The sequence below is a fragment of the Cyprinus carpio genome, chromosome B6, assembly GCF_018340385.1.
Source record: "Cyprinus carpio isolate SPL01 chromosome B6, ASM1834038v1, whole genome shotgun sequence".
Lineage (NCBI taxonomy): Eukaryota > Metazoa > Chordata > Actinopteri > Cypriniformes > Cyprinidae > Cyprinus > Cyprinus carpio.
Window position 1 is genome coordinate 6,321,518 of NC_056602.1, and position 23,646 is coordinate 6,345,163.

At 35.6% G+C, this 23,646-nt stretch overlaps 1 protein-coding gene across 1 annotated transcript; it reads left to right on the forward strand.

Annotated features, from left to right (window-relative positions):
* Window positions 1–829: 829 nt before the first annotated feature.
* On the forward strand, window positions 830–23,531 carry LOC109046348 (receptor tyrosine-protein kinase erbB-3-like). Its single transcript, XM_042725439.1, has 29 exons — window positions 830–986; window positions 5,233–5,384; window positions 5,542–5,728; window positions 8,421–8,546; window positions 9,313–9,375; window positions 9,473–9,591; window positions 9,704–9,845; window positions 10,031–10,144; window positions 11,094–11,211; window positions 11,427–11,500; window positions 11,585–11,675; window positions 12,003–12,020; window positions 13,005–13,222; window positions 13,717–13,849; window positions 14,756–14,849; window positions 14,945–15,102; window positions 16,079–16,132; window positions 16,213–16,354; window positions 16,438–16,557; window positions 16,718–16,816; window positions 17,622–17,807; window positions 17,897–18,052; window positions 18,627–18,702; window positions 18,791–18,937; window positions 19,642–19,739; window positions 19,841–20,020; window positions 20,579–20,647; window positions 20,791–21,058; window positions 21,872–23,531. The coding sequence occupies exons 1-29, from the start codon at window positions 887–889 to the stop codon at window positions 22,699–22,701; spliced, it is 4,332 nt and encodes a 1,443-aa protein (XP_042581373.1). The 5' UTR covers window positions 830–886; the 3' UTR covers window positions 22,702–23,531.
* The last annotated feature ends 115 nt before the right edge of the window (window positions 23,532–23,646 follow it).

The window sequence follows — 23,646 nt, forward strand, 5'->3', positions numbered from 1 at the left end:
TAAAGATATCTTGAATTGGGATTACGACTAGTCAAAACTCATTTGAAGATATCTCTAATTGAATTATCACTAGTCAAACTGTAATTTGAGATATCTCTAATTAGAATTTTGACTAGGCAAATCATATTTAAAGATATCTTGAATTAGAATTACGACTAGTCAAAACTCAGTTGAAGATATCCAAAAATATTTTTCAATGGAAGTCAATGGAAGATTATGACTAGTCGTAATAGCATTGTAGATATCTGGAATGTGTATTATGACTAGTCAAAATGACATTGTAGATGTCTTCAATGCATATTATGACTAGTCATAATCACATTGTAGATATCTTAATTCCTATGATGACGAGTCATAATTCCAATATAGATATATGGAATTACAATTGTGACGATCCGAAATTATATTTATGGATAGTCAAAAAAAAAATTTAAATGTTAAAACGGCTTGCCATACGAGACAGCGTTCCTGCTCGCTCGAGCCTTTTCTCTCTTTTTTTTAACTCAAACTATTGATTGTAGGCATATTAAAATTTTTGTTTAAATCAAAGTGTTAGATTTGAACTGACGTAGCCTATACCGAAGGATTAACAGCCTAAGTCTATAAACTTTTCCGCAACAAACGGAAATGGACTACCTGATATTTTTTCGTTTGCTCTTCACTTAATGTAATATTTGGTACATTTCGGATTATAAAGGAGAGAGAGAGAGAGAGAGAGAGAGAGAGAGAGAGAGAGAGAGAGAGAGAGAGAGACGTCTGTCAAATTTCTGTCAAACTTGGGCAAGCAGAAGTGAAGTGAAGGGAGAATCATCTCTTCCGCGCTTCTTTGGCCATATTTAACTGACTGCTCAGACTGACGGACTGACCTCACACTGGGAATATTCTGATGATGATGAATATGAATCCCGCTCTGCTGCAGATGCTCGCGCTGTGTCTCGTGCTCCGTTCACCTGCGCGCGCTCAGACGGAGGAAGGTAAACATGAAGGTAAATCTGTTTTTAAATCTGAATCTCTTTGATGTTCGCTAGAATATTGTCTAGTTGTCTAGTTTTTTGGTTTCGTCTACACAGAATTTTTTATGTAGATTTCAGGTTGTTAAATATTATTTTTGTTAAAACCACTGAATCCTAATGGAACATGTCCCAAAAAACACTACAGGAAACCATTATTTAATGGTTTTACTGATTAAAAGTTGATGGTTTGTAATGTTTGTAATGGCATTTGTAGTGGAAACCATTAGAATTTCTGTAATGGTTTCTATTGTTTTTTTTTTCAGCAGGATCATGGGTTTTGTGTTGTTATTTGACAAATGCAATACATTGATTGATGTAATACTGTAAGATAGTAGCGGCTGTTTGTAATTGTGGTGGGCCTATTTGGGAGGAAAATCCAGGGCCATTTTTTACTCCCAGTCTATCTATGGCTGCACATGCAATTAAAACGACTTTAGTAATGATGTGACTCTATCAGATGAGTTAGAGTTTCATGGTAGAACTTTGTATTTATGTTGTAAATAACTAAAACAGTGAGGGGGATTGCATCTAAATGAACATTAAATATACAGTAAATATTAATTTAAAAAATGTATAATTGATCTTATCTTGTAAAATCTGAAGTAGTCCTTTCTGATCCGTACTCTTTTCTTCGAATGTCAATTGAAGGGTTTATACAATTAAAAATAAAATTTTCCATGATGTCATTGTCATGTTATTTTACAATGAGCTGCTTCGGTACATATACTGAAACCAGAAACATAGCATATTTTTATAATAGAACACCTGTTCTAACCATGTTTGTTAGAAATGAATACAGTCCATACATGTCTTATTTTAGTATGCAACATGTGAATGCATAGTTTTCAGTTGACCATTGCACTCAAGTCATAGAAAAAGATATATGTCAAATGCCCCGTGAAGATAACGGGAGTTGTCGACCTTTTGGCATTGTTATGAAGTGTTCTGAGTGGAGTTTAAAGACGTCAGTATGTGTAGTACAGTGTGTGTTAAAGGCTCCCACACACATACTAAAGTCTGCTCCTCCAGGAGAGCTGAATAGATTCACAACTACAGTGTGTGTGTAGCCTCTCTGTTTCTGCTGTCGCCTCCACATTCATTGTACCTTCATTTATGGAAATACTCAGTTCTGAGCACTGCCAGACTCTTGGTTTACGTCAAAGGATCATTTGAGTGAACAGTGGACATTTAGGGCCCTATCATACACCCGGCGCAATGCGACGCAAGGCGCAGCGCAAGTGTGTTTGCTAGTTTCAGTCCGGCGCCGTTCGCATTTTCCCGTCCAGCGCCACGTCGTTTAATTAGCAAATGCATTTGTGCCCATTTGTGTGCCCATGGGCGTGCTGGTCTAAAAAAGAGGTGTGTCCTGGCGCATTGCTATTTTAAGGAGCTGAAAATAGACTGCGCCATAGACCAACTCAAACCTGGTCTAAAGTCTAAAGTCAATGGCGCAATATTTCTTTTGTTATTTAAAGAGCGCGTTGGTAGAAAATGCGCCTCTGGGCGAGTCCACAGTGCGCGTTGACTTTGCTTATTACACACAGGGATGCATCACACAAACATGCCAAATATTAAAAACAAAAGGATTAGCTACAGTGTAAAAGAATATTATTGTGTAGGCTACATAAATATAAAAATGTAATGATGGATAGTCATTGCGTGTATAAGAATTAGGATACCTATGTGTTATTTAGAGTGTTAATGATTATTATTGTGTATGAAATTGGCGAATTAATTGAACAATCGCGCCAATACACACACATATATATTAACTGACTCATCGCGCGGAGCTTTGGCGCATTCCTGCTTGCCCCGTAGATGATCTGCTCGCGCGCTTTAACTTCGCGCACGAGCTGATCTAATGCCGTATATATACGCAAAAAAATAAAGTTTTGCAAAGGAAATTAAAGTTTTGCAAACAAAAATGATATTAACGTGGTATGTTGTTTTGTTTTTTGTGAACAAAAATAAAGAATTGCAAAACATAAATGATACCGCGCGAAAAGCAATGATTTTGCAATACATATTTTCCATGGTCATATCTATTATTTTATTTGCAACACTGATTTTATTTTGCGTGTCGGTCTAGTTTGAGCTTGTGCTGCAGTTTTTCCTGTGCGCTTCATTTTTCTGCGCGTCTCGCTTTGTGGCGCTGTTTTGACGTGGGGTTGGAGTCAAGGGATGGGGCGTGTACAACAGGCCTTTCTGGGAGTTTCGTTTTCGGCCCGAGACGCAGCTCACTGATCCAGGTACTGTCATGATGAGCAGATGCATGCGAGTGGATCGTTTCCTTTTATTCACTAGCATTAAAACATGCATGGTTTCATTTTATTAACTTTATTAACAAATGTATGTGTGTATTAGCAGCGTTTGCTCAAGTTAAAGAAGTTGTTACATCTGCTGTTTATTTCTCTCGATGTGCATACTTTTATAGCATTAAAATGTGTATTGTTTCATTTGGTTAACTGCATGTGTATTAACAGTGTTTGTTTAAAATCTCTTAACCTGTGGGAGGACGCCAGCGCACAGAAGCGTTCTTTTACATTAGTTCAGAGTTACTGCTAGTTTTAACGATGCTTTTGGAAAACGCAGCCCTGAATAGTTTTGTAAATAATAGCCTATACTGTTAGTGCTAGTTTTAAATATGGTTTTGGTAAATGAATAACTGTAGATTTTTGTAATTTATAGCTTTTTATTATAATATTATTATCAATTATTATATACGGTTAGCCTATATGAATAAATGAATGATGCATTTATATAGCGCTTTATAATGTATTGTTGTACACCCAATTCGCTGTACGATCATGTGTGGGGTCTCTCCTCAACCACCAGCAGCAGTGCCGGCGCTGTGGTGGGGCATTCGAGGGCCGTGCCCCCCTAGCGGTCATTGATGCCCCTCCTGCAGGCCATGGGGTGGCCCCCCCAAAAAATATCCCTTTTAGTTATTATTTTAATATTAAATGTTCAAACTGTAACTTAAATAAAATAAAACAAAAATAATGGGGAAAATGCATAATTTTGGTTGTTCATGGCACGTTACTAGGTTTCGTCATGGTGAATGCTTATTGGTCACCGAGTAAACTTGTTACATTTGATTTGCGGCGCGCGCGCAAAATCCATTTCGAGTTGAAGAACAGTTTGTCCGTCTATATTATAGACAGCTGTTAGCAGCTAATTTTAAAAATTTCTAAAAAAAAATAAATAAATTTGGAATGCAAATGCAATGAAATGCAAAATAGCTTCACCTAAAACTCCCTTAGTTCTCTAATATCTTTCATTTGGCCTTCCGGATGTCACTACATGAACAACAGTGAAAGAAAAACAACAACAGCTCTATCTGTGACATCATCAGCTGATGCTCTGTTGGAGATTTTTTTTGCATTAAATAGATCATAATGTGCAGTCACTCGGCCATTATTGTAAAGAATGACCCGTCAAATAATTTTTGTGATAATACACAATTGCTAGTCATTATGCTAATTATCCTACAAATCTTCTTACAACATAAATATATAAATGGGCATGAAATATTAAATATTAGCAGAGATCATGCAATTATTCCACTTAATTACAAAGCTTTGTACCAAATTAATATCTAAATGGGCATGAAATATTAAATATTTGATGAGATTGTGATATTATCAGATGATGCATCTTTTTTGCATTGAATATGGCATAATGTGCATTCAGTCAGTTATTACTGTAAATAATGACCCCTGTTTAATTATTTTTTGCTAATATACAGTTGCTGGTCATTATCCCACTAATTTTAACCACATATAAATAGGCATGAAATATTAAATATTAACATAGAACACGGAGTAATATGATAGATATTATATATTGCAGCAGTTATTATACAAAAATATTTGAACATATTTTTCACGGTTTCCATAAAATTTTTAAACAATATTTCTTGAGCAAATCAGCAAATTAGAGTGTTTTCTGAAGGATCATGTGACTGGAAAAGACTGGAGTAATGATGCTGAAAGTTCAGCTTTGACATTTCAGAAATAAATTACATTTTAAAATATATTAAAACTGAACACAAATTATTTAAAATTTTAATCATATTTCACAATTTTACTATATTCTTAATCAAATAAATACAGCTTTGGTGAACATAAGAGCATCTTTCAAAAACGTAAAAAATTCCAAATGGTCGCGCATTTGTTTTTTGCTACAGCTAATGATCTCTTTCTCTCTCTCTTTACAGTGTGTACAGGCACGCAGAACTCACTGAGTGTGACAGGAAGCTCTGAGGTCCAGTACAAGCTCATGAAGGAGATGTACACGGGCTGCAAGATTGTCATAGGAAACCTGGAGATCACGCAGATGGAGCACAACCGCGATTTCTCATTCCTACAGGTGAGGAAAATAGACCAAGTTTGTAGGATCTAAGAGATCAGGCCACTTCTGAATCATGCATGAGCTCACACCAGATTCATTTGTGTGGGCTCATGTCTGCATCTTTATGTCTATTATGTTTCATTTGATGAACGTGTAACCCAACCCTTCTTCACAGTCTATCCGTGAGGTAACTGGCTACATCCTCATCGCCATAAACCAGTTCAGACGTTTACCGCTGGAACAGCTGCGAGTCATCCGGGGGACGTCTTTGTATGAAGATCGCTTCGCTCTCGCCATCCTCGTCAACTATCAGAAAGACGGAGTGTACGGACTAAGGGAGCTGGGCCTCACACACTTGACAGGTGCGCTCATACATACGTGACAGGTGACACATTCTCACCCACAGAAACACATAATTTTCTATGGCAAAAAGACTCTCTGGAGGGTGTGGTGTTGAAGAGTGAGTCAACAGACAGAAAAATATTTTAATGTGTGTGTGGATTATTCAAGGAATTCACCCACAAATGAGCATAATTCATAAACCCCAACTTGGACTGACACATAGTTGTGACTGCCTTATAGCTTGTAGAAAAATCCTATAGTATATTGTTCATCGTGATAAATTCCAGGAGATTGACGTTAGATGGCTACAGTTAGGCTCTAGCATGTCCCAACCTGCTTCAGCAAACACGACACTTCTAATGTGAAATACAATCCATGTTGTCTTTCCATTGTGTGTGAATCAATGAACATGTTTATCATTTTTTCCTTTGCCCTTTGTTTAACCTCTTGCTAATTTCATTGTGACTCAATGTGTGGAATCAATATGAATGTTACTTACTGTAAAATCTGAACACAGTATATACTTCATCTTTATTAGTAATGTTTGATTATTCATAGCAATCACCTAACAATCACCTAACAAAACCATAACAAACATTCACAGCACCCTTGTTTTGTGGCATTGACTTTAACATTTCTTCATAACATTATATATATATACAAACACACACACACATACACACACACACACACACACACACACACACACACAGGTGCATATAAAAAAAAATAAATTTGAATATTGTGAAAAACTTATCACAAAAAGTTAAACTTTCATATATTCTTGATTCATTACATGGAAAGTAAAACATTTAAGATGTTTGTTTGCTTGTTTGTTTTAATTTTGATGATTAGAGCTTACAGCTCATGAAAGTCAATATTCTATTCATTTTTTAGATGCACCTGTGTATATTAAAAATTAGAATATCATGGAAAAGGTCTTTATTTTTTGTAATTTAATTCAAAAAAGCAAACTTTCTTATATTCTAGATTCATTGCACATAAACTGAAATATTTCAAGAGTTTTTTGTTTTAATTCAGGTGGTTATGACTTACAGCTTAGGAAAATTAAAAATTCAGTATCTCAAAAAGTTTGAATATTTTCTCAAAGATCAATCAAAAAAAGATTTACAAAAAATAAATGTTCAAGATCTCCAAAGCAGGTTTAATTATGCACTCAATACTTGGTTGTGGCTCCTTTGGCACAAATTACTGCTTCAAAGCGGCGTGGCATGGAGGCAATCAGCCTGGGCACTGCTGAGTTGTTACTGAAGCCCAGGTTGCTTTGATAGCGGCCTTCAGCTCCTCTGTATTGTTTGTCAGATGTTACTTATCTTCCTCCTCACAATACCCCATAGATTCTCTGTGAGGTTCAGGTCAGGTGAGTTGTCTGGCTAATAAAGCACAGTAATATCATGGTCAGCAAACCACTTGGAATTGGTTTTGGCACTGTGGGCAGGTGCTAAAGTCCTGCTGCAAAATGAAATCAGCATCTCCATAAAGCATGTCAGCAGATGGAAGCATAAAGTGCTCCAAAATCTCCTGATAGATGGCTGTATTGACTTTGGACTTGATAAAACACAATGAACGAACACCAGCAGACGTCACGGCACCCCGAATCATCACTGACTTTGGAAACTTCACACTGGACTTTGGATTCTGTGCCTCTCCAGTCTTCCTCCAGACTCCAGAACTTGATTTCCAAATAAAATGCTAAATTTACTTTCATCTGAAAAGAGGACTGTGGACTACTGAGCAACAGTCCAGTTCTTTTTCTCCTTACCCCCAGGTGAAATGCTTCTGACGTGTTTTCTGGTTCAGGAGTGGCTTGGTTCCAGGAATGTGACAGCTGTAGCCCTTTTCCTGAAGAGGTCTGAGCATGGTGACTCTTGATGTGCTGACTCCGGCTTCAGTCCACTCCTTGTGAAGCTCTTCCAAGTTCCTGAATCGGCTTTTCCTGACAATCTTTCCAAGGCCGTAGTCATCCCTGTTGCTTGTGCACCTTTTCCTACCACACTTTTTCCTTCCAGTCAACTTTCTATGAATATATTTTGATACAGCACTCTGTGAACGGCCAGCCCTTTCAGGAATGACCTTCTGTGACTTACCCTCCTTGTGGAGGGTGTCGATGATCGTCTTCTGGACAACTGTCAAGTCATTAGTCTTTCCCTTTATTGTTGTTGTGTTTTTATGTTCTAGACTAGGAGGTGAGGTGTATTTATACTTAAAATTAATCAAACTAATCAAGGTCAAAATGAAGTATTCTCATTTTTTGAGAGACTGAATTTTTAATTTTCCTAAGCTGTAAGTCGTAACCATCAGAATTAAAATAAAAAAACTCTTGAAATATTTCAGTTTGTACGCAATGAATCTAGAATGAAAGAACGTTTGCTTTTTTAAATTAAATTACAAAAAATAAAGACCTTTTCCATTATATTCTAATTTTTTGAGATGCTCCTGTATATATATACAGGTATATATATGAAAATGCTGGGTAAAATACAACCCAGCACTGGGTAAAATATGGACAAACCCAGCAGTTGGGTCTTTTGACCCAGCAGTTGGGTTAAATTGTATTTAACCCAGCATTTTTTATTTATATATCTTCTTTCTGAGAGTTTAGAGGACAGTTTTCAAGTTTTGAGTTCTACCATTATGTCTCTGATTTTATCTTAATATTTCCATATTTCTCATATTTATTGTTATCTGCAGAGATCCTGGAGGGTGGAGTGCAGATCATCCAGAATAAATTCTTGAGCTATGCACCGCAGATTAACTGGCTAGACATCGTGAAAGACAGTGGGGCAGAAATCATCATCGAAGACAACGGACCAGAATGTAAGGAGACATAAAACATTACAATATGTAATATAATATATGTTAATATACTGTTCAAAAGTTTGGGATTGGTAACTTTTTACTAATATGATTTTTCTACTGTTTTTGAAAGACATTTCTCACGCTCAGCAAGGCTGCATTTATTTGATTAAAAAAAACAGTAAAGAGCAATAATATTGTAAAATATTACAATTTCAAATAAATGTTTTCTATTTTCATATTTTATAAAAATGTAATTTATTCATGTGATGGTATAAAGCTGATTATGGATCATTACTCCAGTCTTCAGAAATTATTCTAATATGCTGATTTGCTGCTGAAGAAGCATATTAGTGTTGAAAATTAGTTTTTGCTGCTTAATATTTTTGTGGAAACCCTGATACATTTTATTGTTCAAGATTCCTTGATGAATTTTTAAAATGGCAGCATTCATTTGAAACTTGTTGTTTTGTAACATTATAAATTTCTTTGCTGCCACTATTGATCAGTTAAAATCAAATAAAAGAAAAGTATTAATTTCTTTCAAAATCTTACTGAGCACAAACTTTGGAATGGTAGTGTATAATGAACAAACTATTTTCATATAAATATTTATAATAAATAAATGTTATCAGAGGCTCATATTTTGTCTTTTCATAACTCAGGAGGCTTAAAGGGGTTCACCGTTTTATATATTTTATACATGTAGTTGAAGATTTACTTATGATATTAAGTTTGAATGATGATCTTATGGAAATGTATGAATTATAGTGCATTTTCTGTTTAGTGCCCTGTCATGGGTCTTGTGGGGGTCAGTGTTGGGGTCCAGGAAATGACTCTTGTCAAATCTGTAAGTCCTTGGAAACTCACACACGCACACACACACACGTTGTTCAACTTTCAGTATCTCACACACACTGCTCACTGTGTTTCTCTCCCGTTCTCAGTGACTAAGACAGTATGCGCACCACAGTGCAATGCCCGCTGTTTTGGCCACAGCCCGAGCGAGTGTTGTCACATAGAGTGTGCTGGGGGCTGCACCGGGCCGCTCGACACCAACTGCTTTGTATGTTCAACAAACTTTCACCAGTTCTTGAACATGTGTTGCACTTACTGTACATACCAGATTCATGAATCAAACCTTGCTTGCTTTGACTTGGGTGTCTGTGTGTTTACAGGCCTGCAGAAATTTTAACAACTCGGGGTCATGTGTGCCGCAGTGTCCACAGGCTGTCATCTATAATAAAGTGACGTTCAAATTGGAACCAAATCCTAATGCAAAATACCAGTACGGCACGATATGTGTATCACATTGTCCTAGTAAGTGAATCCTTGGGTTACATGGAATGCATTTACCTTTAACATAGCATTGTAGGTTATAATGCCAAAACTGAATATCCCACTCTCCTAAAGCGACCCAAATAGTGTTTTTGTAGGATTTATGGTAAAAGTTTGACAATTTTCATACAGTATATACTTATTTACTCTGTTCTCTTGTCCTTCAGCTAACTTTGTTGTAGACGGCAGTTCGTGTGTAAGCAGCTGTCCAGCAGACAAGATGGAGGTGGATAAAAATGGGGTGAAAAGATGTGAGCCGTGTAGGGGTCTCTGTCCGAAAGGTAACACGCACACTTTGATTACCCAGTTCTCTAAATGGGTGCATACCATAGATAGACTTCTATTGTTTTTACACTGCTGGTCAAAAGATTGGCATAATTACGATTTTTAAAAATGTTTTTCAAAGACATCTTTGCTCACCAAGGCTGCATTTATTTTATCAATAAATAAAGCTGTTTTCAATTTTAAGTGTTTAAATATGAAATTTATTCCTGTGATGCAAAGCTAAATTTCAGCATCATTACTTCAGTCCTCAGTATGTATCACAGTAAATGTATGAGTTTCTACAAAAATATTAAGTCTGAAAAAAACTGTTTTCAACATTGATAATAATAAGAACAATTATTGATAATTGAGCACCAGCAATAATGCACAATAACTGAACGGCAAATGATTTCTGAAGGATCACGAGACACCGAATACTGGAGTAATGATGCTGAAAATTCAGCTTTGCAGCACAAGAATAAATGACATTTTAAAGAAATATGAAAATAAAATCATTCATCACAATATTACTGTTTTTACAGTAGTTTTGATCAAATAAATGCCACCTTGTTGAGCAAAAAACACTTAATTTAAAACATACTTAATTTTGACAAATAGTGTATGTAAAACTATACTGACTAGCTTTTTACTTTATTGTCTTTTTCTTAGTCCTTTTGAATATTCACTGAATGTGTCACCGTTGTTCCCTGAAGGATCTGTTTTATTTTTAACTATTTTAACTATTTTAACTAAAAATTACAATAAAGTTGTCTTTGACCTTTTGACCTTTAATGAACAGTATGCCACTCCTGTATGTCTCCAAAGATGAGTTGCATTGTTATTGCTTAGCATTATTATTAAAAGGTAGTTCACTGTTCATTGAGAAACAAGCACAATCTCCTACATGTCCATCTTTGTGTGGTCTCAACCATAACTGTGTTCTCTCTGATTTTTCTCTTTGCGCAGCATGTGTTGGCACTGGTACACCTTCCAGACTGACGGTAGACTCGCAGAACATCGACAGCTTCATAAACTGCACTAAGATTCAGGGCAGCCTGCATTTCCTTGTAACTGGAATTAGAGGGTGAGATTTGAGATCATCAGTATTTGAGACACTGCTGATTGAAATGTTCATGACAAACATGAGAGAGTTCTCCTTTCTTACCAACTCGTGGACAAATGAAATTAGTAAGAACGTGAAAGAAAGTTTATTTTGTAAAAGTCCACTTGACACAAATATAGTTGCAATATGCATCACATGCTGTTGGTGACCTTTCTGTACCTTTCTTTCCTCTACAGAGACAGTTACAATAATATAAGTGCTCTCGATCCAAAGAAACTGAAGATCTTCAACACTGTCAGAGAGATCACAGGTGTGTGTCTCTGTGTGTGGATCTTTGTCATTTCTTCTGCCCTCTCTGTACATCATCTAACTCAGTCTTCTGTCTGCTTGACAGACATTCTGAGTATTCAGTCTTGGCCTGCAGAGCTGGAAGATCTCTCTGTTTTCTCAAATCTAGCAACAATACAGGGAAGAACTCTGTACAGGTGAGCAACCTGCCCATCCTTTGTTTGTTCATCCTTTACCTTGTCCTCTGATTTCGTAACGCTTCATCAGTGTAAACAGAACATTCATGTTATTAGCTGTGCTTGCACTGTTTGTGCGACAGACATGAATGATACTTTAATCATCCAACTTGTAGTGGAGAGGTGTGGTTTCACTTCTAAAGAGTTACAAAGTTTCTTTGGAAAAATAAAAATTTTAATAACAAAAAAGTCATTAGAATAATGCCAATCTAATTTTTTCCTGACATTTCTGAAAGTTGTGTGACATTCATTATTAATTTTTGTACTGCTTTCATGTTCTCCCTCCAGAGGAATAAGCAGTAAGAGGTAGGATTGTATTTTTAGCTTTCAGCTTGTACTCCTTTTCTCTCTTTGCTTGATTATTCTATATATTCATAAATAAATCATTCAAATTTCATATTTTGCATTAGTTATATGTGCTTTACAATCTGCTCAGTGGTGTGGTATTTCTAAGCTTCAGATTGGTGGTTGGGAATCTTGCATGGAAGCATTTCTGTCGATCATGAATTACTGAATTGAATCATTTTGATGATTTTGCCTGATGAACGTGAATGAGGCTCTTGAGATGTTATTTGAATTATATGGCTAGGGTCCTCATGAAAGTACATGGAACGGAAGTGAAGGTTTTTTGTTTTTTTTTTGAATGTTGATTTTATTGTTGCAACTAACACATTGCAGCAGTTTTAGATTGGGATTTTTTAAGAGTCTTAAAGTCAACATGAAATTATGTTCACAACCTATTTTAGTTTCTAATCTGACATACACTACTATTAAAAGTTTGTAAGTAATGAGATTTTTTTTTTTTTTTTTTGTAAGTTTTGATATTTTAGGATGCATCTTATTGATCAAAAGTGACTGTAAAGATATTTATAATGTTACAAAGGATTTCTGAAAAAAAAATTCAGTTATTTAAAATTGTAGTTTTTTTTTTTACAGTATTACAGTTTTTACTGTATTTAAAAAATAATTAAAAATGCCGCCTTGGTGGCTTTAGAGACAAAAAAAAATCTTTAAAAGTTACATCTAAATGAAAATATTCATGCTAAAAAGAATCAAGAATAAACTGAACTTGTTAACTGATATATTTCTAAATGAAACATTCAATGGGGATTTGATCAATTAGGAATCTCTAGTTTTTTGCATTTATCTTCACATGCAACCAGTGCACAATAAAACCAGCAACCTGAATAAAAAAAAATGTGTCAGTTAATTTTATGTTGACTTGAAAGAACCATGTAATTTCATTTGTCTTTTATTTTTCAAATGACCTTTCCACATGTTCTCCTTTAGGGGTTACTCGCTTTTGGTGATGAAGATTCCTACGTTGAAGTCCCTGGGTCTTCGCTCACTGAAACGGATCGGTGACGGAGGCATCTACATCACTGGAAACAAGCAGCTGTGTTATCAGCACACTGTGAACTGGACACGTCTGTTCGGGAGCAGTCCCCGGGCCCAGCGCCGCCAGAAACCCCTCGACATCAAAGACAACCACCCACAAGAGCAGTGCAGTGAGTACATGCTGTGCTACCAAAATGTTATGGGTTGTCTGAAAGACTAATTTGTCATTAGGAAGTGGTTTTAAAGGGATAGTTCACCCAAAAATCTAAATTCTGTTATTTTTTACTCTCCCCCGTCATGTAATTAATGTTTTTTTTTCCCCGTGGAACACAAGATAAGATATTTAGTAGAATATTGGTAACCAAACAATTTTAGTTTCAGTTCCTTTTGACAAAAAAATACAACCGAGGTCAGTGAGAACTTTAACTGCTTGATGAGCTTCAAAATTCTTTTTTGGGTGGACTATCTCTTTAATTCTGGTAGTGCCATGAATTTAAAGACACAACTTCTATTGGAGAGGGTTCCAGCATAGAAGAAGTCCTCTGGAATTGTTGCTTATTAAATGTGAAAGAACATGAAAACATTCTAAAAATATTAAAGATAAAAATATCATTATTCATTATTGCTAATTAACATCATATTCATCACTGCTGTGTGTTTGTAGTTGAAGAAGGGCATGTGTGTGATCCCCTGTGTTCATCTGAGGGCTGCTGGGGTCCGGGACCCAATCAGTGTGTGTCTTGCAAGAACTACAGCAGAGGAGGGACATGTGTACCACAATGCAACTTCCTGTCAGGGTCAGTATAGGACATTATATATTTATTTATTTACTTTTACAAGCATCATTATTGTAGTTACATTTGGTGCAACTGATTATGGAAAAAAACACATGAAAATGATTATTATTATTAAATGTGTGTGTGTGTGTGTGTGTGTGTGTGTGTGTGTGTGTGTGTGTGTGTGTGTGTGTGTGTGTGTGTGTGTGTGTGTGTGTGTGTGTGTGTGTGTGTGTGTGTGTGTGTGTGTGTGAATCTGCATTTTTAAATGAATCCCGTGAGCCAATTCAGTGACTTATTCATAAAGACAGTCACTTTATTAATTTCTGAATGAATCAGCATTTAAACAAATGGGTTGAGTGAATGACTAAACGATTCACTCGCTTAGACAGTGACCTGCTGCCACCTACTGGCAGTTTTAGTTTTATAGCGTATCATTAAAAACAAAATCATATTTATCAATATTTATTATTATATAATATTTATTTGAAAAACATTAATATGCATTTATTATTATTATTTATGCTCTGTTTCCTACTTTTTGCAATGTCTGTAAAAAGCTGTTCTCATCTAACCCAATAATGACTTAAATGTTATATGGTAGTAATTAACTAATTAGATTAGTAATTAATTAGAATGTAACTATTTGTAACATTTTATGTTGACTAAAAGACTGCAAAAAATGTGACATTTCCAGTGTATTAATATACTGAGCAATCTGGAATGAAAACTTAAGTGCCCTGTAATTTTGACCCTGAAACAGTGCCAAGACAGTGAACTAGGGAGTGGATTGAGACACACCCAGTCAGTGTTGTTTTAATGTGTGTGCTGTAGATGAGAAAACAATACACCAAATGATTTAGTACTGTGAGAACTATACTAGAAGAGATTTCAAGACTCCTGAATGATCTCTTTTGCTCTCTACAGTGAAAAACGTGAGTTTGCCGGACCTAAAAGAGAGTGTATGCCGTGTCACCAGGAGTGTGCGGTGCAGCACGGCAAACACACCTGCACAGGACCGGTGTGTAATCTATTGATCCCTGAAAGAATGTCATTCACTGTTTGCACAGATTGTTTGATTTATTAAATAATCTCTCTGTTTTATTCTTCCTGCAGGGTGCTGACGAGTGTGCAGCCTGTGTGCATTTGCAGGACGGGCCGTACTGTGTGTCCTCATGTCCAGAGGGGGTTCAGGGTGGGAATGGGCTCATCATTTATAAGTTCCCCAGCAGCCAGCACAAATGCCTACCGTGCCATGCAAACTGCACCCTGGGGTGAGGAAGCTCAGAATGTCCAATAAAGTGCAATATATTATACTAAATAAAGTGTTAATATGCATAAAATGCACAAATTTTTTTTTTTTACAGAAAAATACAGTTTGCCTAATGGGGGATAAAATGAAAAATCAGATTTACAGTAAATGAAGAACTCTGAACTCTGTTTTTGAACTCTGAGATATTAATTTTCAATTAGTGTAAGATGCAGTGGCCAGTTTATTCCTCACAAGCATAAGTGTACACTACTATTCAGAAGTTTGGGGTTAACAAGATTTATTTCTTTATTTATTTAGTCTCTTGTGCTCTTGTTATTTTACCAAATAAATAAAAGTAAAAACAGTAATATTTTAGAATATCATTTAGATTATCATTTAAATATTTATTTAAAGAAATGAATGACTTAAAAATAGAAAACCTTTAAAGTTGCAACTATATATCACATATTATTTCTGTATAAATAATAAATTAAGTGTTCAAATTAAGTCTAATAATTAATTAAATTAAATGTTTTCTATTTTAGATATTTTAAATTTAGCCTATATATTTGCATAGTTTTATTTATGTATATGTAATTTATTGATGTGATGCAAAGCTGAATTTTCAGCATCATTACTCCAGTCTTTAGTGTCACATGATCCTTCAGAAATCATTCTAATATGCAGATTTGCTCCTCAAGAAATATTGTTATCAATGCTGAAAACTGTTGTGCTGATTAACTGTTTTGTAGAAACTTTCCCAGGATTTTGAACCAATAGAACATTTATAAAGAACAGCATTTATTGGAAATAAAAATCTTTTGTTTATTGAAATTACAAATGTCTCAACACATTTTGCTGTAAAGTATTAATTTCTTTACAATATTACTGACCCCAATTTTGAACAGTAATGTATGTCATTGCAATTATAATGCCTAGTATTACTGAAATATTTTTGCAAATCAGTTTTAAAGATGCCTGTATATTGTCTGTGGCAGATGTTTGGGTCCAGGTCAGAATGATTGTGTGGATTCGTCCAGGTCAGATGCTGGGTAAGTGTCTCCCTCTGCTGGTGTGATGGATGGCCTGCTGCTGCCTGTCAGTGTGTGTAATTGTGCGTTTTGTGTTTTAGGTTGCCTGTGACAGCAATAGTGCTGGGCGTTATATTCGGGGTGCTGCTCGCATTCTTAGTGTTTGTGCTGAGCGTTCTGTATCGCAGAAGTGTCGCCATCCGCAGAAAACGTGCCATGAGGATATATCTGCAGAGTGGGGAGGTGTGTGCACATATTCATATGAACCAGCAAATCAAACTCTTGAAGTGTTGTGAGGTTTTCTAAGGTTTAAAGGTGTGTTTTAGAGTTTTGAACCACTGGATCCTGGAGAAAAAGGCGTGAAAGTTCATGCACGGATTCTGGGTGGGTCTGAGCTACGGAAGATCAAACCTCTCGGCTCTGGAGTGTTCGGCACTGTGCACAAGGTACTGTACTGACACGCTCTGATGTCATTACATGAGCTCACACCCAAACCTGACAATAGCTCATATCACTTACTGAAGCATTTCCTCGGGGTGTTCTCCTAATACATTCTCTTACTCTCTTACTCTGTTATTTAACTGTATTTCATTTGTTTCTTCACAGGGGCTTTGGATACCAGAGGGAGACACTGTAAAGATTCCAGTGGCTATCAAGACTATTCAAGACCGTACAGGACGACAGACCTTTCAGGAAATTACAGATGTAAGACACACACACATTGCCTATATACACTACTTATATACCATATACACCGAGAAAGTAGTTTATTTGTTTGTTTTTATGTTGATTTTATTGTTATTTTTGCATAAAATAATCATTTTATGCAATTTTTATTTTTACTTATGGTAAACGATTATTTGAAGGTTTGCCTGGTGGGCGATAAATAGAAAAAAAATGGGGAACTTGATAAATATTTTTAGAAATATTGTTTTAATTAATGCTTTTATTCTACAAAGATCAAAAGTGACAGTAAAAGCATTTATAATGTTAAAAAAATCTATTTTAAATAAATGATGTTTATTGGAACTTTCTGTTCAATTAAGAATATAAAATTCTTTATGACAGAGTCCATAAAAATATTCAGCTGCACAACTGTTTTCAGTATCAATAATAAGACTAAATGTTTCTTAAGCAGAACATCACCATATTAGAATTTTTTTGTTTGTTTTTGAACTTCTGTTTATTTTGATCCACAACATTGCATACAGTCCAGTATTACAGTTACAGATAACATGTTAGTCCTTTATATTCCAGCTACATTGACAGTAGTTCAGTCTCAATTATATCAGACATGTTATGCAGAAAATTTACTGAATTGAATTGATTTTATTTTATTTTATTTTATGATTTAATTTTTGTTAATAGTGACTTTTAGAAGTTTTAAATTAGGAAGTGATGACTATTAATTTGTATTCATTAATATGCTTTACAAAACCACCACATAAAAACATTCAAAATCCACCCACATACTAAATGGCATTGTAATTGATTTCTTTCTGTCCTGCAGCACATGTTGGCTATGGGGAGTCTGGACCACCCGTATATAGTCCGGCTCTTAGGCATCTGTCCCGGGCCCAGTCTGCAGCTGGTCACTCAGCTCAGCCCACAGGGCTCTTTACTGGAGCACATCCAGCAGCGCAGAGAGAGCCTCAACCCTCAGAGACTGCTCAACTGGTGTGTTCAGATTGCCAAGGTGAGAGGGGCACAAAATGTATTTCAAGGTATTCCGATCATTTTAAAGGCCACTTAAACAACTAAAGACTTTCTTCGCCTTCCTCCTAGGGTATGTACTATCTAGAGGAGCAGCGAATGGTCCACAGGAACCTGGCTGCCCGCAATATCCTGCTTAAGAGCGACTTTATGGTTCAAATAGCTGATTATGGCATCGCTGACCTCCTCTACCCTGATGACAAGAAATACTTCTTCAATGAAATTAATGTAAAGCAGATTTAAAAAGTTTGAAATAATAAAGAATGTCCAATGTTTCTGAAAGAAGTATTTTATGCTCACTAAGGCTGCGTGTATTTGAAAATAATAATTACACATGGTAAAAATGAATAAATAAATACAGTAAAAACTAATATTCTAAAATTATGTATTATTTTATTATTCTAAAATGCTGATTTGCTGCTCAAAAAAAATATTATTGTTATGAATGTTTAAAATAGTTTTGCTTCATATTTTTGTGGAAACTGATACTCTAAGTTTGGGGTAAGAAATATAAATAAAAAAATAACAGTTTTATTCAACAAGGACGCATTTAATTGATTAAATGTGTCAGTAAAGTCATTTACAATGTTACAAAAGATGTCTGTTTTAATGAACATTAATTAAATAAATGAAGCCTTGTTGAGCATTAGAGACTTTTTTCCCCAAAACATTAAAAAAATCTTAATTATTCCAAACATTTGATTGTTAGTTTATATGTACTGTTACTATATTCAAAGCCGTTCCTCAAGCAGTATCGCTGCACTGTGCCTCTGAGTCTTTCCATAATGTTTGTCATTTTTAGACGCCAATTAAGTGGATGGCCCTGGAAAGCATCATGTTCCGCAGATACACACACCAGAGTGATGTTTGGAGCTATGGTGAGTCCATGTGTCACAATATCAAATGGTACTGTAAAACACTGCACTTTGGATCTGATGATTTAATAAGAGGTCACTCTCTCTCTAGGTGTGACAGTCTGGGAAATGATGTCATATGGGGCGGAGCCTTACTCTGCTATGCGACCACAAGAAGTTCCTGATCTGTTGGAGAAAGGGGAACGCCTCTCTCAACCTCAGATCTGCACCATCGATGTCTACATGGTCATGGTCAAATGTGAGTTGAGTCGTCTTATAACCCACAATGCAAAGTGGCAGTGATCTCGTGCTTCATCTCATTTATCATCTTGACTCTCTACAAATACATTCCTGCAGATTTTAGCATGAAAATTTCGTAAATGAAAATTAGCGATGCACAATATATAAGTACCATATCAGATATTAGATTTTTTTATTATTATTATTTGCAGTGTTGTTTAAGTATTTAAAATAAAAGTTTATTCGCTTTTTTTAGTTTAGTTTTAGTTATAGTAATTTTCCTTTGTGCTTTTTTGTGTTTGCTAGTTTTATATATGTATGTATGTGTGTGTGTGTGTGTGTGTGTTTGTTTGTGTATATATATATATATATATATATATATATATATATATATATAGCTTCATTTTTTTACATTTCAAGTCTAACCATTTTAGTACTTAAACTTATTTTATTTTTTAAGTTCAGTTTAAATATAAATTAAAATTAAATATTGAATATTTAATTTTTTATGATTTTTCTTTTGGTATTGGTTAAAATATGCTTGTGCATGCTTTAAAAACATTAATAATTTAAAAATACTGTTAAATTAAATTATTATCCATTTGGCTAACATTATACACATTATATTGTACATTATATTGTTGAGATGCTTAAATTCATTATTTATTTTCACTTTTAACATATGATTTATTTTCGTTTTTCTATGTATTTGTACTTTAACAGGTTGGATGATTGATGAAAATGTTCGGCCAACTTTTAAAGAGCTAGCCAATGAGTTCACTCGAATGGCCAGAGACCCCTCCCGATATCTCGTCATCAGAGTAAGTCAAACTGATGGAGCACTTCATCATATTTCATTGAATGTTGCATGTCAAGCTGGAACTGTTTAGATGACTGTTGTTGATTGGTGCTCCACCACTAGGGGGAGGACAGAGCTCCTGACCCGGCCTCAGAAGAGTCCCATCAGAGGGGAACTGAGATGGACATTCTGGGGGTGGCGCTGGAGGACCAGGAAGATGAAGTCTTGGAAGCTACCATAGACATGCCGCGCTACATAACACCATCTAGGAGTTTCTCTAGACTGCGTATAGATTCTCATCGGGTGTGTTTTATAATACTGATCAGAATTAATGCATGGAGGTTTGAAAACAGACTAATGCACATCGTTCACTATTCCAAAAATTTAGATTTTTAATATAATTGAAATAAGCCTCTCTTATGCGCACTAACTGTGCATTTTACATTGAATTTACTTTGAAGGTTGTCTAATTTTAAAGCTGAATTTAATTATCATTACTCCAGTCTTCAGAGTCACATGATCCTTCTAATTATGCTCAGGAAAGAACATTTCTTAATAGTATCACTGCTGAAAACGATGTGCTTCTCAATATTTTTCTGGACAGCATCATACTCATTTTTCATCACTCAAACAGAAGAATAGTATTTATCTGAAATCGAAATCTATTGCAACAATTAAATTTTGTAAATTTAATGCATTCTAGTATAATAAGAATATTAATTTCTTAAAAAAAAAAAAACATACTGGTCCCAAACTTTTGAATGTTAGCGTATATTTTCAGATGATTTGTAGAGGCTCTATAAATAATGAATTAATAAGCTATATATCTTTTTGACACTTTTCTTTTTATTGTTACACCAGTCAAGTCTGACTCCATCCAATGTTGCTGGATATCTACCAATGACGCCTGGTCTGGAGAGCTCAGCACAGGTGAGGTTTCAGTCATACATCCACATGAAAACTATATTTGATGTGTTAGGAATGAATATTGGAGGTGTAATGCACATATATAAGAGCGTATGGCTTAATATACAACTTATAATCAATATATTGTCCACCTCATTTTGCTGTAGATGGGATATGCCTCTCGGTCCCGTCTTGACTCTGGATGCACAGTTTCTGAGAGCTCGGAGGGACGGGGAACTGCGGTGGAGCTGGAAACGAACGAGGACTTCTCGTTGGTTGGCAGCATGAGGAGGGTCACACATCGTGAGGACATCGCTTACATGTCACAGCGGGACAGCCTATCAGGACCTCCCGAAACAACCTCCACAGGGACTCAAGGAGAAGAGGACCAGAGTGGATACGTGCTGCCTGGATTCGGTGAAAGTCCAGAGAAAGGTGAGCTGTGTGTATGTTTCTGCCTTTATAGTAAAAAATAAAAAGCAATTATAAGATCATGTTCTGAATAAGAAATAAATATCTGTTGTCAGATATAAAATCACATTCTGAGAAATAAACTTACAGTTGTGACATACAAACAAGAAATAATAAAGATTTTTTTTTAAGATTTTTGAGAAACGTCTTTTATGCTCTCCAAGGCTGCCATTTTCTGATTAAAAATATAGTAAAAACAGTGCATATTATGAAATATTATTACAAATTAAAATAACTGTTATCTATTTAATTATATTATAAAATGTAATTTATCCCTGTGATGTAAAGCTGAATTTTCAGCATCACTACTCCAGTCTTCAGTGTCACATGATCCTTCAGAAATCATTCTAATATGTTGATTTGCTGCTCGAGAAACGTTTCTTATTATTATCAATGTTAAAAAAGTTTTTTTTTTTTTTGTGGCTTAATTTTCTTTGGGGAAAACTTATTCACTACCTTTCAAAAAATGTACATATCTTATATTTTTAAATTATTTTATTTGTAAATTACATTTTAAAATATATTAAAATAGAAACCAATTCTTCTACAATAACAATATTTATAATAACATACAACCATTAAAAAATGTAGCATATCTTATATTTTTTAATTATTGCAGCCTTTGTGAACATAACAGACTTATTTCAAACACATTCTTGAGAAAAAGTTGCAATTACAGTACATTTGCAATTTTTTATTTATTTATTTTCTTTCATCAGCTTTCATAAATATGCATACTCATGTTAACACGTCTCTTGTATTTTAATTTTTTTTTAGAAACTCTTTTATTCACATCGTCACGTGGAAAACGTTCTCAGAGGAGACTCTCAAGAGGCCACTCCGGTGACTTCTTGGAGGCCCACGGTGTTGCAGGTGAAGAATACGAGTATATGAACAACCAGACCCTCTCTCTCGGGCATATACCAGGACAGCTTAAAGATTACAATCAGCCACGCAACCGCAGCGCCTCCTTCAACCCTGCCGGCTTCTACAGCAATCACAAATCTCCAGCGTCCAGGAGACCCAGTAAGAGATCGTCGATGGGGGGCTCAGAAAGTAGCGGTGGTCTCTCCCAGTCCTCGACTGACCAGAGGAACCACAGCGACGGTGATTTCCTGTCCAGTGAAGCAGAGTACACAGACGGTGATCTGGATCTCCACAAGGTTCAGTACGAGTACATGGACATCCGTGGTGGTGCAGGACCTCCAGCCAACATGGCAGTCAAACTTCACCTCCCAAGACCGGTTTCCCGTCCTCCTCTCAGAAGAACGCCACAAGATGATGAAGATGCATACGTGGAGGAAGACTATCAGTACACTAACTGCCAGCCTCAGCTGAGGAATTCACTCAGGGTTCAGGGGTTAATGGAAGGAGAAGTGTATGAATATGAGGATATGGAATCATTGGCTGCAGGTGGAGCATCTGCAGCTGAATACCAGAATCTGGAGGGAGAAGATGAAGAGAGTGTTGGGCTGACGGATGAACCCCGGACCCTGGGGCCGGAAAAGTATTTAAAAGTTCATGCAGGGATGGAACATAAAGCATTTGATAACCCTGACTATTGGCACAGCAGGTCATTTCAGAAAGCCAACGTTGTCCGCACGTAGACATGGAGAACGGCGTGAAGGAACTTGATGCACATGAACAAATGCAAGTTGAACTGTCTTCAGTGACCAATGCTCAGGATATTATTCAATAATGTACTTCTGAAAAACTTTTGCAATCTTGACAAAATACCTTAAAGCTAATTTGATGTCAAATGTATTTTTATGTGGCAAATGTGGCATTATGTTTAAAATACATTTAAACAAGAGCAGCTTTGTTCTTTTAATATGGTGGAGGTGCCAGAATTACCAGATTCATGAGCTACACATTGAATGCACTGATATTTACATCTGGATATGTATGTATGTAAGTGTGTGGTTACTTAAAATGTTCTGTTCATGCCAAGTTTGTTGCACTCATCAAGTGAAGCCATAAGTTTGCTCTTTGTGCATTTGAGAGTGAGTGTTCATCTTGAATATCTGTTAGTTAGTGTGTTCGTGAAGTGCCCAGTTCAGTCAAACCACTGTGCATCTGATTGCACTTGAATTATTTCACAATTTAAGTGTGATTTTTAAAATACGTCTAATCTGAGGTATTTACATTTGGAATTTATAAAATGATGATGTCAGTTGAATAGCATAATGATTGAATTTTGGTAAAGTTGTTTTTCTATGAGATGTTTGTTGTGCATGCCTTCCGAACAAATCATAATGAAGTACTTGTGTTATGTTTCAAATGAAATGGCCAGTAAACAAGCTTTTATAACAAAACTGTAGTTTTGTACACACATATCGAGCTAAAGTATTTTCTCTACTTTGTAACAGTTTGAAAAGATTTTTTTTATTTGCTTTTATCGTACACTTTCAATAAAGTGTTTCTATATAAACCTGAACATTTGAAGCCTTTACTCTCTTATAACCTTTTTTCTGCTTTTTGTGTTTTGTTAAAATTAAGTAGTGTCTTAATACATATTTAGGTAGCTATGAACTATTGAGACAATTCCCATG